At 39.7% G+C, this 15,921-nt stretch overlaps 1 protein-coding gene across 6 annotated transcripts in view; it reads left to right on the top strand.

Annotated features, from left to right (window-relative positions):
* Nucleotides 1–14,800, top strand: part of LOC143021220 (CBP80/20-dependent translation initiation factor-like) — a 38,571-nt gene extending 23,771 nt beyond the window's left edge. For all 6 annotated transcript variants that reach the window (XM_076178577.1, XM_076178580.1, XM_076178582.1 and 3 more), the window contains 2 exons: nucleotides 1,581–1,688; nucleotides 10,264–14,800. In XM_076178577.1, the coding sequence (XP_076034692.1) occupies nucleotides 1,581–1,688; nucleotides 10,264–10,488 (333 nt within the window). In that variant the 3' untranslated portion in view covers nucleotides 10,489–14,800. The remainder of the gene's footprint in view (nucleotides 1–1,580; nucleotides 1,689–10,263) is intronic.
* Nucleotides 14,801–15,921: the final 1,121 nt, after the last annotated feature.

The raw sequence follows: 15,921 nt of genomic DNA, 5'->3' as shown, positions 1-15,921 counted from the left end.
ACTGATAATTACGCCGAGATCTTTTTCACTATCCACTTTTGTTAACGAATTTCCAAATAACTTGTAATCGTACTTACTGTTATTTTTACCTATGTGCATTACCTTGCATTTACTTGTGTTAAATTTCATTAGCCACTTTTCAGACCATTGCTGTAATTCATCTAAATCTTCTTGAATATCTAATTGGTTTGAGTGATCATTTGCCACTCCGCACAGTTTTGTATCATCAGCAAATTTGGAAACAGTAGATTTTAGTCCATGTTCTATATCATTTATATATACTATGAATAGAAGTGGCCCAAGAACGGAACCCTGAGGAACTCCACTTGTAACATTTTTCCATCCAGAAGTTTTTCCATTTAAAACAACTCTGTTTTCGACCATTCAACCAATTACTAGTCCAACTTAATAGGCTACCACTTATTCCGTGTAAAGCTAATTTAGTAAGTAGTCTTTCGTGTGGGACGGTATCAAAAGCTTTTGCAAAGTCTAGATATATTAAATCTATATTGTTTTTTTTTTGTCATAATTCGAGATAACTGTGTTGTAGAATTCGAGTAAGTTAGTCACGCAAGAACGTTTCCGTCTGAAACCATGCTGGCTATCATTTATCAAACGGTTACTTTCTAAATGATGTTCGATAGCATCTCTGATGATAGTTTCCATTATTTTTCCTACGATTGAAGTCAAACTTATAGGCCTATAGTTGGTTTCTTTTTGTCACCTTTTTTGAATATGGGAGTAACGTTAGCTAGCTTCCATTCTCTTGGGACATCTCCGGATATGATGGATTTCTTTTTCCCCCCTTACAAGGGAGGTAGCCAAAGTCAAAAGCATAAATCCACTCCCACCCATTTCATCCCCACATACTCCACTCCCATTCACCATCCCTCCCTCCCTCTTTTCTTGGCTGCTCCTGCATGATGGATCATCCCTGTATCTCACCCACTGCCCTGGGTCAGAACCAATGCAGCAAGACACAGCATATCCATAGCAAGGCCACTTCATTTAATTGGCAACCCCGTCTATTCCTTCATGCAGAAAAAGAGAAAATGGGGAGAAATCCCTTTGGGCTGCGTCAAAATATAATTTACACGACTTATTAAAGTGGGACAGAAGAGAAACAAGAGGACACGAAAAGAAACTAAAGAAAGACAGCTACAGAAGAGACCTGAAAAAGAATAGCTTCCCACATAGTGATTGATGTCTGGAACAAACTGAACGAAGTAACAGTGAATGCCAAAACTACACATGATTTTTACAATAAACTGGATGTGGAGAGATACGAAAACGGGTCACTACGAGCATAGCTCTCATCCCATAAAATACAACTAGGTAAATACATACTCCCTCACCCCCCCATCTCCAACCCACTCTTTTGTTAATACAACACAAGAAACAGTGTTTCATCAGAGAGAGATCTGTAGGAGTGTTCAAGAACCAGTACTGACTACTGTGGGGCTGCAAGTTTATAGTAAAACTCATGGCAACAATTACTATTGAAGCAACAATTTATTTTTCACATACAGCTTTGTTTTATGTCTATACATGTATGTGTGTGTTTTTCTTTTGTACTCTAGGTTTTGTCTGAACCTGTGATGACCTATTTGATGATGGTAGTGCAGCTCCATACAGGAGAAGAAACTAAACCAACCCTGGATGATGACATGGGTGTTGTTGCGAAACAGGTAATAGTATATGTATACATTTTATATATATATTTTATCATCTTGGTCATGAATGAAACAGGTAAAAACCCAAATGATACATACATATACCAAAGGCTTTTTCCCCCTTTGAATTTAACTATGTGGAAAACCCAGAGCCTCAGAGTAGCTGACAACGGACAATACAGAGCTGCCTAGTGTAGGCCTTATGGTCTCTTGCAGTCTCCTTCATTCTTATGTACAACAGTCCTTGGATTTCCCACAAATCTTTCTGGGAAGAAATTTTGGATTGTTGCCTGTGTTATATTAATGTGGGATTGTTTCAATGTCAGTGGCTGAAAGCAGTCCACTTATCCTCAACTCTCAATTTCCCTTCTACCAAAAAAATCCAACACTTCCCCACTTTCTCTCTTAAACAGATCTCCATCATAGCTCTCCACTATAATTTTTATCTGGTACTCCAAACTTCCCTACTACTCCGTGTATTGGCTGATCTCCTACTCTAGCATTGAGATCTACCAACACTATTATGTAGAGATTTACCCTACTACTCCATCTATTAGCTGATCTCTTACTCTAGCAATGAGATCTACCAACACTATTAAGTAGAGATTTCTCCCAAAACTCTGTGAGCACTCATTTAAATCTGTTGATAGGGTTTCCCTTTCCTCTTCACTCTTACTACTACCAGGTCCATAAGGAAAGATACTAGTAAAACATATGAACAATACCAACTTTACCTCCCTTTGCAGCCTTTAATCTGTGAACTATGAAATTCCAAACATAAGTTGCTCCATATATAAGACATCTATATTCATACTATCTATATACCAACAGTTTCTTTCCCCTTATAAGGGAGGTAGTCAAATAAAGGGATGCACCTACTGCCACCCATTCCACTCTATATTTATCATATTTACTTATTTATATTTCTATATTTAACAATTCTAAAAATGTGGAAAACTCAAATCATACAAAATATTAATTACTTCAGACATAAGTACAATTTTAAGATATTTTGAAACGGCGCAAGAGGAGAACAGAGGTGGTAAGGGTGTTGGGAGAGAGGGTGGATGAAAGAGTATTGGAATGGTTTGGACACATGGAAAGGATGAGTGAAGAAAAAATAGTAAAAGAGGTATGGAAGGCAGATGTGGAGGGAGTGAACATGAGGGGGCGACCTAGGATAAGATGGATGGATGGGGTGAAAGGGGCTTTGGGGAAGAGGGGAATATCTGTTGAGGAAGGATGGGAGATGACAGAAGACAGGGGTAAATGGAAAATGTTTGTATATGGATGATGTGATGCATGAGGTGGAATGGGCAGGGGGATGGGGGGTGAGGTAGTATGTATGAGAGAAATTTGACGCAGCCCGAAGGGATTTCTCCCTGTCTTCTCCTTTTCTGCATGAGCCGACGGAGAGGGGGGGTCACTGATTTAATGAAGCGGCCTTGCTGTGGATGTGCTGTGTCTCGAGTCACTGCTTCTGACCCAGGACAGTGGACAGGATGCAGGGATGACCCGTCATCCAGGAGGTGCCAAGATAAGAGGGAGGGTAGAGGGTGGAGGGGAGTGGAGTGTATTAGGGATGGAATGGGTGGGAGTGCTTCTATGCCATTGTTTTTTGCTACCTCCCTTGTAAAGGGGAAAAAGCCATTGGTATATGTATGTATACACACACACATGTGTATATATATGTATATATATATATATATATATATATATATATATATATACACTATATATATATATATGTATATATATATATATATATATATATATATGATACATACATACATATACCAAGGCTTTTTCCCCCTTACAAGGGAGGTAGCCAAAAAAGAAAAGGCATAAAATCATTCCCACCCATTCCATCCCTGAATACACTCCACACCCCTCCACCCTCCCTCTTATCTTAGCACCTCCTGGATGACGGGTCATCCCTGCACCTTGTCCACTTCCCTGGGTCAGAAGCAGTGTCGCAAGACACAGAACATCCACAGCAAGGCCGCTTCATTAAATCAGCGACCCCCCTCTCTGTCCCCCCATGCATAAAAGGAGAAGACGGGGAGAAATCCCTTCGGGCTGCGTCAAATTTTGCTCACACATACTACCTCACCCCCCATCCCCCCGCCCATTCCACCTCATGCATCACATCATCATCCATATACAACCATTCTCCATTCACCCCTGTCTTCTGTCCTCTCCTGTCCTTCCTCAACAGACATTCCCCTCTTCCCCAAAGCCACCTTCACCCCATCCATCCACCTCATCCTAGGACGTTCCCTCATGTTCACTCCCTCCACATCTGCCTTCCATACCTCTTTTACTAGTCTTTCTTCACTCATTCTTTCCACGTGTCCAAACCATTCTAATACTCTTTCATCAACCCTATCTCCCAGCTCCTTTTCCACTCCTGTTCTCCTCCTCACCTCCTCATTTCTCACTCTATCTAGCCTAGTAACCCCCATCATACTTCTCAGACACCTCATCTCAAACACATTCATTCTCCTTCTCTCTTCCTCTCTTATGTTCCATGTTTCTGCCCCATACAGTGCTGTTGACACAATCATTCCTTCATACAGTCTGGTCTTAGCATCCATTCCCAAATGTCTATTCCTCATTACACTCTTTAATCCACCAAGGCATTTACTCGCTTCTCTCAATCTACATTCTACCTCCACCTTCACTCCACCTTTTCCTGCCACATTTGCACCCAAGTATCTAAAACTATCCACTTCCTCCAGTCGCTCTCCCTTAATGCTCACATCCAGTCTACTGCCACTTTCACCCCTTGTACATCTCATCACCTTACTTTTACCCACATTTATCTTTAGCTTTCTTCTATCACATACTCTCCCAAACTCTGTCACCAACTTCCTCAGTCCCTCCTCTGATCCTGCTACAAGCGCAGTGTCGTCAGCAAACAGCAGCTGGCTCACCTCCCACTTTTCTCCATTTTCTTTAACCATCTCCAATCCCTGACCCACTACCCTTGCATTTACCTCTCGCACTACCCCATCCATGTATAAGTTGAACAGCCAGGGCGACATAACGCATCCTTGACGAAGTCCCACCTTTACCTCAAACCACTCACTCTCTCCATTTATAATCCTGACACAAGCCCTACTACTCTCATAAAACTCTTGACAGCTCCTTGAAGCTTTCCTCCTATCCCATATATCTGCATAACCTCCCACAGTGCCTTTCTGTCTACCCTGTCGTAAGCCTTTTCCAGATCCATAAAAGCCAAAAAAACATCCTTCCCCTTTCCTATAGCTTTTTCACATATTTGTCTTCACTTCATCCTTCCTTATTTCTCCTCCATTTTCCTCACTCATCACTCTCATTTTCTTAGTGCTTCCCACTGCAGCTATCTTTCCCTCACTATCCTCCTTCACAATTACCAACTCCCTAAAATACTCTGCCCATCTTCCCCTTACTGCCTTCTCTTCCATTATCATTGCTCCATCTGCACCTTTTACCTTTTCTTCTCTACTCGATTCGCCTCCTCTTTCTCTCTTAATTTCTTTCCAAAACATCTTTTTATTACTTTCAAAATTTTCTGTCATACTCTTACCCCATTTCATATCTGCTCTCCCCCTTGCCTCCTTTACCTTGTGCTTTATTTCTCTTTTCTTTGTACCTCTCATATGACTCCCTCATCCTATTTTGTAACCAATCTGTGAAAGCTTGTACTTCTCTTCTACAACCTTCTTTGTTTCCTCATCCCACCATTTACTACCCTTCCTTCTATTTCCTCTTGTCCTTCTTGTTCCACACACCATCTTTGAACACTATGTGACTCCCTCCTTGAACCATCCCCATTCCTCCTCCACTCCTAGCTCTACTCTATCCTTCACTTCCTCCCACGCCTCTCTCCGCTTCTTCCCACTCCTCTCTCCGCTTCTTCTTGTACTTCTTTTCCCTTTTCATTTAAAAATTTCACTCTAAGCACCTCCCTATATATATTATATATATATATATATATATATATATATATATATATATATATATATATATATATATATATATATATATATATATATATATATATATAATGTGTGTGTGTGCTGGCTCAAAGCATCTTTGCTTCATAATAAGCAGTCACTAACCCAAAGGTTCAAGTTCTTGCAGTGGAGCTTATATATATATATATATATATATATATATATATATATATATATATATATATATATATATATATATATATATATATATATATATAGTTCCGAGTTTTTTATTTTATTTTATTTTTTTTATCCCTGACTGGATTTGCTCTATGCTTCAAAAGAAGCATGGAGTGAAACAGGTCAGGAATAAACTAAAAAAAAAAAAAAAAAAACTAGGCCCATGACTTCTTTTTTCACCTTTATTAACTTGTCACAATGTTCCAGCATATACTGTATATCATATATATATATTATATATATATCATATATATATCATATATACCCCGTCTGGGGTATTGGCTGCTTGTTATTGTGGCAAAGTAGCATGCAGATGATACTTTAGGGTCTTTATGGGGCGCCCCTACAGACCAGAGCCACACATCATTTTGTCTATGATAGAGGAAAACTTCATAGAGAAATGATGACACTTTTATACTACGACTGTCCCTCCGTTATGCTGTCCCCCAACCCCTTGCTGCTGTCCTGTACCATTTCTCTGAATATTCAATTTCTGTGGTGGGGGAAAAGAATACTGCCACCAAGTATTTCCACTTGGATCGTAAGAGGCGAGAAGAAAGGGACGGGGAGTGGGACTAGGCGTCCTTCTCCTTGTTGCCCCACAGGGGACATTCCTAAACGAAAAATAAAGGCATAAGAGGGTCTGGGAGTTTTCCAACCAGCACCCTAAGGTTTGTGTCTTTTAATGTGCGTGGATGTGGTACAGATTAGAGTAAAAGGGAAGAGATAGGTAGTATGTTTGTGAGAAGAAAGATGGATGTATTGGCTTGAGTGAAACTAAGTTGAAAGGGAAGGGTGAGTGTAAGTTTGGGAGTGTAAGTGGGAGGTTATCAGTAGTGAAGAGAGGGCGAGGGAGGGAAGGGGTGGCTATTCTAGTAAGTGAAGAGATAGGTAAACGTGTAGTGGAGTGGAAGGAGGTTTCCTGAAGGATAGTGTGGATGAAGGTGAAACTGGGAAAGGAGATGTGGGTCTTTGTAAGTGCATATGGGCCTGGCAGTGAGAAGAGTGTAGAAGAAAGGGAGGCCTTTTGGATAGATTTAAATGAGTGCATAGAGGATTTAGGGAGAAATGTCAATGTAATAGTACTGGGAGACCTTAATGCTAGGGTAGGAAATGGTCCAATTGATGGAGTGGTTGGGAAATGTGGAGTTCCAGGAAAGAATTGTAGTGGAGAGTTGATGGTGGAAATGTGTCTAGAAAGAGAGTTGATGATAGCAAATACAGTGTTTCGGAAGAAAGTCAAGCATAAGTACACATGGGAGAGGGTGGTGGATGGAAGGGTGGTAGATAGAGCGTTGATGGATTATGTAGTGAGAAATAGGATTATGAGAGGAAGAGTTAAGGATGTACATATGCTAAGGGGAGAGGGTGGGGGAATATCAGATAATTTTTTGGTGGAAGTTAAGTTGAGAGTGGAGGATAGATGGAGAAAGAGGAAAGGGACAAAAGGTAGGGAAGTGCTTAGAGTGAACTCTTTAAATGAAAAGGAAAAGGAGTACAAGAAGCTGAAGGAGTGGGAGGGAGTGAAGGATAGAGTAGAGTTAGGTGTGGAGGAGGAATGGGGATGGTTCAAGGAGGGAGTCACAAAGTGTGGAAGGATGGTGTGTGGAACAAAGACAGGAAATAGAAGGAATGGTAGTGAATGGTGGGATGAGGAAACAAAGAAGGTTGTAGAAGAGAAGAAGCGAGGTTTCACAGTTTGGTTACAAAATAGGACGAGGGAGTCATATGAGAGGTACAAAGAAAAGAAAAGAGAAGTAAAGAAAAAGGTAAAGGAGGCAAAGAGGAGAGCAGATGTGAAGTGGGGTAAGAGTATGACAGAAAATTTTGAAAGTAATAAAAAGATGTTTTGGAAAGAAATTAAGAGAGGAAGAGGAAGCGAATCAAGTAGAGAAGAAAAGGTAAAAGGTGCAGATGGAGAGATGATAATGGAAGAGAAGGCAGTAAGGGGAAGATGGGCAGAATATTTTAGGGAGTTGCTAAATGTGAAGGAGGATAGGGAGGGAAATATAGTTGCAGTGGGAAATGCTAAGAAAATGAGAGTGATGAGTGAGGAAAATGGAGGAGAAATAAGGAAGGATGAAGTGAAGGCAGTTGTTAAGATGATGAAAGCAGGTAAGGCACCTGGTCTGGATGGATGCCATGCAGAATGTCTAAAAAAAGGAGGTACAGTGATGGTGGACTGGCTGGTGAGGTTATTTGATGTTTGCTGGAGAGAGGGTAGAGTGCCGGAGGACTGGAGGAGTGCCTGTATAGTTCCACTTTACAAGGGAAAAGGGGACAAGTATGAGTGTAGTAGTTTCAGAGGGATCAGCTTGTTAAGTGTAGTTGGGAAGGCTTATGGGAGGATCTTGATTGAGAGGATTAGGAGAGGAACAGAGGGAGTAATTGGCGAGGAACAGTGTGGATTTAGGACAGGTAGAGGTTGTGTAGATCAGATTTTTGTGGTAAGACAGATATGTGAGAAAGCTATAGGAAAAGGTAAGGATGTTTTTTTGGCTTTTATGGATCTGGAAAAGGCTTACGACAGGGTAGACAGGAAGGCACTGTGGGAGGTACTGCATATATACGGAATAGGAGGAAAGCTTCTAGGAGCTGTCAAGAGTTTTTACGAGGGTAGTAGAGCATGTGTCAGGATTAGAAATGGAGAGAGTGAATGGTTCAAGGTAAAGGTAGGACTTCGTCAGGGATGTATTATGTTACCCTGGCTGTTCAACTTATACATGGATGGGGTGGTGCAAGAGGTAAATGCAAGCGTGGTGGGTCAGGGATTGGAGATGGTTAAAGAAATTGGAGAAAAGTGGAAGGTGAGCCAGCTGTTGTTTGTGGACGATACTGCACTTTTAGCACGATCAGAGGAGGGACTGAGGAAGTTGGTGACAGAGTTTGGGAGAGTGTGTGAAAGAAGAAAGCTGAAGATAAATGTGGGTAAAAGTAAGGTGATGAGATGTACAAGGGGTGAAAGTGGCAGCAGAGTGGAAGTGAGTATTAACCCCTTCAATACGATGACGCGAGAATGCCGATGTCGGCGTCTTGACTATGTATATTGTAGTTGTACCTGCGTGACCCCCATACTCTGTAAACTGGCTTCATCATATTTTCTATGGTTGTCAAAATTCACGGGTGAAAGAGAACGAGCAATACAGTGATAACTTTATTTTTTATAATGCGAGTATTATGATGAAACATCGCACGTCTGGCAGCTAATGCTGACCACGAGATTTTGGCCTGGAGTGAAGGGGTTGTGGGAGAGCGACTGGAGGAAGTGGATAGTTTTAGATACTTGGGTGCAAATGTGGCAGGAAAGGGGGGAATGGAGGTGGAGGTAGAATGTAGATTGAGAAAAGCGAGTAAATGCCTTGGTGGTTAAAAGTGTAATGAGGAATAGACATTTGGGAATGGAGGCTAAGAGGAGAATGTATGAAGGAGTGATTGTGCCAACAGCACTGTATGGGGCAGAAACATGGAACATAAGAGAGGAAGAGAGAAGGAGTTTGAATGTGTTTGAGATGAAGTGTCTGAGAAGTATGATAGGGGTTACTAGCCTGGATAGAGTGAGAAATGAGGAAGTAAGGAGGAGAACACGGGTGGTAAGGGAGTTGAGAGATAGGGTTGATGAAAGAGTATTAGGATGGTTTGGACACGTGGAAAGAATGAGTGAAGAAAGACTAGTAAAAGAGGTATGGAAGGCAGATGTGGAGGGAGTGAACATGAGGGGGACATCCTAGGATGAGATGTATGGATGGGGTGAAGGGGGCTTTGGGGGAGAGGGGAATGTCTGTTGAGGAAGGACGGGAGAGGACAGAAGACAGGGGTGAATGGAGAATAGTTGTATATGGATGATGATGTGATGCATGAGGTGGAATGGGTGGGGGGATTGGGGGGTGAGGTAGTATGTGTGAGTAAAATTTGACGCAGCCCAAAAGGATTTCTCCCTGTCTTCTCCTTTTCTGCATGGGGGGACGGAGAGGGGAGGTTGCCGAATTAATGAAGCGGCCTTGCTGTGGATGTGCTGTATCTTGCGACACTGCCTCTGACCCAGGGCAGTGGACATGGTGCAGGGATGACCCGTCATCCAGGAGGTGCTAAGATAAGAGGGAGGGTGGAGGGGAGTGGAGTGTATTTAGGGATGGAATGGGTGGGAATGGTTTTATGCCTTTTTCTTTTTGGCTACCTCCCTTGTAAGGGGGTGGGAGCCTTGGTATATGTATGTATGTATGTATGTATATATACATATAATTATATATATATATGTATATATATATATATATACATATATAAATGTATATATACCTATATACATATACATATATATATATATATATATATATATATATATATATGTATATATATAAAATATATGTATATAGATAATTTCAATTGATTACAAAATCATTCCATTACAGTTACTGCAGAGAGGACATATGATGTATGCTTGCAAGCCTGCTCTCATGATGGATCTGATATCTGCAGTCACTGAAATCATGTGTCGTCACAACCTCTCACAAGCCTCAACTTTGAATCTCTTGGCTGCCTTAGCAGAATTGTGGCCACAGGTGTCAGGCTCATACAATTCCAGGACAACTCATGCTACTCTCGCGGCCAAACTTGGAGTGTCTCTCCAAATTTAAAACTACACTTTAGTTATCTGGTTAATTACATGCAGTTCTTCCCCACAGGTCTTGCTCATGTAATAAGTCGAACAGTTATATGCATACACTTGTATTTGTACAAATACTATTACAAGTCATTGTAAATGACTTCACATTGCTTCCACTTCTATATCAAAGCCTTTCATGCACACACACAAACCCTCTTGTTTTCATACATGCAGTGAACACATGCACTCACAAAGGCATATGCACACGCTGGCTTTTCACTAAATGGATGGAAAGATGATGAAAAACTTGCTCAGAATCTAATCCATCCCAGATTAGAATGTGCAGTAACAATGTCCCCGCACAAAGTGAAGGACATAAACAAGATTGAGAGAATAACAAGGGCAGCAACCAAATTGGGCCTCGATCTAGCAGAAAAGACGTGCAAGGAAAGATTAGAAATACTGGAACTACCATCATTGAAATCAGTAAGATATGCGACATGATTGCAGTGTTCAGGTCATTTAAACAAGATGGAGAAGCTCTCTTGGTTGGAATGGGAAAGGATCCTGGGGTCATGGGAAAAAGATAAAGATAAAAAAACAGTGTATTCCTAGAAAATATCAAGAAACTGTATATCATGTAGATGTGTTGACTTGTGGAACAACTTAAAAGAAAATTAATCCAGTCAAAAACCATAAACAAATATAAAGTTTTGTTTGATCATTGGAGACAAGTAGAGGACACTAAAAATATAGCTCTTTTCCTTCTATTACATTAAAAGGTTAATATGCCATTATTGTCCATGAACTTGTGCATTCATGTGATCATATTTGCATGTGTTGTATACACAAAAGCTGGCAAGTGTGCATTTACATATTAATGTGCACCAGTGCACTTATATATACTCAACCCTCTGTTAGGTGGCTAATGCCATTATTGTCCATGATAGCAAAAGACGTGATAGAATTATGAAAGAACAATGGGAATAATTTCAACTTGTCTGATACCCAAGAGGTTAAATTTTATTTATTTATTTATTTATTTTTCTCCTATCTAAGTACAAGGGCTTCTTACCCCCTTATAAAGGAGGTAGCAAAGCCGAAGGCAAGCACCCATTTTTTCAACTGTGCTACCTAACGGGTGGAACTAAGACGAGGTAAGGTGAGAGGGACAATGCTTGCTGGCCAAGTGGGTAAGGGAGTTGCTACTTGCAACCCTGCCACCAGCAAGGTTCATTAAATTCCACACTACAAAGTCCTCTGTAAGAAGCACTGTCCTAGCCTTCAGATAAGGGAGTTTCACGATGTTAAACCGAATCAAAGATGAGAAGGGAACCAAGGTGGTGGTTGGGAGTGGAATGGGTGTGTACCTTTGACTTAGCTACCTCCCTTTTAAGGGGGAAGAAGCCTTGGGTATATAGATAGCCACCTAATAGTACTGTATCATGGCAGGACTGATTGGCCAGACAGTCTAGGGAATGACAACAATGTTAAGTTTTTAAGAGTTAATTTGGACGTCTCAAGGCATTAGAGGAAGCTACAGGTGGGGCAAAATGCATGTAGGCCCTAATATGCTCTTACTGCTTATACAGTATACCCCACGCACAGTAAACTAGTTTAATTTATATTTGTTGGTGATGCTTTTCTTTTCATTGTACCTTTTCAAATTGGTTTCACATTTATGAGTCTGATAAACAAGATTTCATTTGAGTCTTAACCACTTTATTAAGTGCCACCTGTAAATGCTGAGTGGAGGAGGGTGTTGAGGGTCTATTGTTCATGTGGGAAGAAAAAAAATTCTTTGTCATAAGAAACCTACTACAACTGTTGTGTACAGAGATGCTGGGTTTGGGTGTTGTTGGGAAGCAGATTTCCTGTCTGTATTATGTCCAGATTTTCTCTAGTTTTCAAAAAGTAATAAATTTCAAATCATAATTTAATATTTTCTGCATTAATTTTTTTGTATGATTTAGTTATTACATATAGAATATGAGTACTAGAAAAAAATATTTTGAATATTCTATATTTTTGGCTCTTATTCCTTAGTTGCCATTCCGTCATAGTTCTCAAGTAGTTTGTATAAAATATTAAGGAAATGATAGATGGGTAGCAGAAAGAAGGAATAGAAGAAGATAAAAAAAAAAAATAAGCATTCTTTATCTGATAATATAGTGATATTAGGACCATGACGAATATATTCGTATCTGGTTGTTTTCAACCATGTTGATGGTTTTATGTGTGTGATAAACATGAATTAGCAATTTTTAAGGTGAGCATGATCCCAATGAAAGTAGCAAATCCTGCAGTAACAGAGGGTTGAGTGTACACATATTCAGTCAGGTATTGTCACAACTTTCTATAACCAGAAACTTCTCTCTTCATGGCAGCTGGCAATGGTCTACAGACCCAAAGATAAGAGGAAGAGGAGGTGAATAGTTATCTGTTGTCAGCTTTCCTTGTGTGAAAAGGCAATAGAAGAATAACAGAAGTTGATTACAAATAGTTTTGTTCCTAGTTTGGAAATGGTCCATCCACTTTGAGCTGCACCTATACCTGGGGTGGGGTATTGATAGGCTTTGGAGACGGATGGCAGGGAGATACTCCTTACCAATATCCATCCAGCAGGGGCACCATTTGCAGGCACATTGGTTCCTACACACATACACCTTCCCACTTACTGACACTATAGTTTGGTAATCATCTTGGTGCTTTACAAATTGAACCCCTTCCATACCAAGTGGTACTTTGGCTTTTTTCTTGTTGCTGCCAGGCTATTTTGTTCATGTCTGTGGCACCCTCTCGGTAGTGAAGGGGTCAAGATTTGTCATAAAAGGTTTTTCTTGGGGGGTATAAGTAAACATAAATGGTCTTTCAATATAAAAACCTTCCATAACCTTGAAATGATGTTTGTGCAGTTTCTTTGGAATAAAGGTTAGATACCATAATTCAGGCAGGGACTGCTGTGCTTTAGAAAGATTTGATATTAATTTACACCTCATTCAGAGGAAGTGATATTTTACAGAATCTGCCAATTGGTGTCTGTAGTTTATTTGCATACATTTAAATTGTTCTCAAGTTTTGGTAATGCAGATTAGTTGGGGTAGCCTTTGTGTAGCCTTGTATTCCTAAACTTCAGGCTACAAGGAAATAGGGGAGTCGTTCCTGTTCTGAACTTCCAACATTTTTGTGTGTAGTGTATGTAATTTTATATAATTTATTTGCATCCCTGTTTGCCACTCATATAGATGATATAACTGTTTATACATAAATACATGCATATATATATATATATATATATATATATATATATATATATAATGTGTGTGTGTGTGTATGTATAACTGGTTTATAAGTGAGGTACAGTGGCATTAATTTGCTTTCACTATTTCAGAGGGTCTTTTCAAAACTGCTGGTCCCTGTGCAATTTATTGTCTGGCTTTTGTCTGCAACAGCTCCACCTAACATTCTCAGCTCTTGTATGTTGCAGTATTACATGTTTTAGACTCAGATTATCCTTCCCAAGTGTGTCTAGAGGACCTAATAATATTGTATTTCATATAGAGTGATAAGATGTGTGATAAAAGTAGGAACCTTAGCCTCCATTTGTGCTGAAAATGTCAGATGTTCATATAAGCTATCGGGAGTTTTACATTACATCAGTCTTGATACAACTGCGTGGGTTGAAGCGAGAGTTTGGTAGGGTTGTGTAATGCACATCAAAATGTAGCACAGAAATAGTGGAGAATCACAAGCACTATCTTTCAAATAAAGGTATTTATTTGATAATTATAGTGCAATGTTCTGGAATTACTGCTACTGTCAGGCTTATTTGGAGAATTGTTCTCCAAACCTGTATGATTTTTACCCAAGAGTAGACATAGGTTTATATGCTCACCTTTTTATTGTTTAGGAAAGAATGGTTCTTCTAGCCTTAATCAGTCAGTCAGTCATCTTGAGTTTCTGTGAACGGAAATATGCAGCCTCAAGACAGAACACAACAGTATTCAGGCTCTTGTGAGCCTTACAGGAAGAAATATTGGTTTGCAGTTCCATATTGTCCAAGTGTGGATCTTCTTAATAGGAAGAGAAAAGCAGTTGTCTTGCATGAAAAAATGGTGGAAAAATATGGAAATTGATAGATTGTGGACCTGATCCAGAGACTGAATATCAGCCTCAAACTCAAGATAAGGTTGTTGATGAATTTTGGAGATTGGTAGGGGGAAGATGGTATTCATTAATGCCAATTCCACAAGCAGGTGACAATTGTTGGTCACATATACATAGCTGGGGGGAGGGGGAAATAGTCAAATGCGGCAGCTGTTCTCTCTCTCTCTCTCTCTCTCTCTCTCTCAAAAAAAAAAAAAAAAAAAAAAAAAAAAAAAAAGAGCACCAGACACCTTGATGGTTACTACTTGAACTACCAGATGGTGGTATAATGATAATTTTCATTCCTTTAAAATGTTGAAGGAAGAATAGTTGTAGCAATCTATGGATTAGTAGTAATAGTACAGTCAATATTTAGTGAATGAGTTGACCACGTGCTAGAGAACAAGCACAAACAAGTAGCTAACTTGTGACTATGCCTTGTTAGCTTGGACATTATATTATGGGAGATTATATTCCCCATGGTTAAGAGCCCTTCTCAAAAGGTCTAGTTATTGATTTTTTAATTTTCCTTTACTTGTTTGCTAGTGCTTGATTGTGTTCATCTGCTAGGTTAGGTGATCTTAATGTTATGCCTCAATACTTCCAGGGGTATCAAAATGGGAACGTCCTTGGTGGTATCTAAAAAGACATCCTAGGAAAAGAATAAATAATATGAAATAAAATAGATTAATGAAATAATCATAATAGTGTATGGCAACATGATTAAAGAAGGGGTACCAAGTTAACTTGGAGTTGCATGTGGGGATATCAGGACTTGAAGACTTTATGAACCATTGTGCTCTGTCTCTAGGTCCAGAATCACCCACATGGAAATGGAATGTAATGATTAGAAGAAACAAATGTTAGAGAGAATGATGGTACTTCAGGTTGTACTTTTTTTCTTCCTCTTGTTCTTCCTTTTTTTAACACTAAATATAACTAGTCCATGGCATACATGACAAAGCAGACTGCAACTTAAAAGATAAAAGATGTCATGTTACTGGTCCACATTTTCCTGCAAGGGCATAGCCGGAAATATTTAGTGGGACAGTGACTCCCCATGCGTAAATTTAAACATCTCCCCACAAGTACCATATTTACTTGTGTACAAGTCGCACCCACATTTTGTGTTAAGATTAAGTGCAACATTTTTTCTATCAATTTAAGCCTAACATATTTAATAGAAATTGCTGTTCATGTAAATGGCTTTTATTCATATATTCAAATTTCATTAGCAGTGTGTAACTAAGGCACACTATTGAAACCATTTGTAATTAGTGGTATTTGTAGGAACATTATCATAACAGCCAACTTAACT

The sequence above is a fragment of the Oratosquilla oratoria genome, chromosome 41, assembly GCF_046742065.1.
Source record: "Oratosquilla oratoria isolate Oo_2021 chromosome 41, ASM4674206v1, whole genome shotgun sequence".
In the NCBI taxonomy this organism is placed as follows: domain Eukaryota; kingdom Metazoa; phylum Arthropoda; class Malacostraca; order Stomatopoda; family Squillidae; genus Oratosquilla; species Oratosquilla oratoria.
This window is presented reverse-complemented; position numbering and strand designations above follow the sequence as displayed.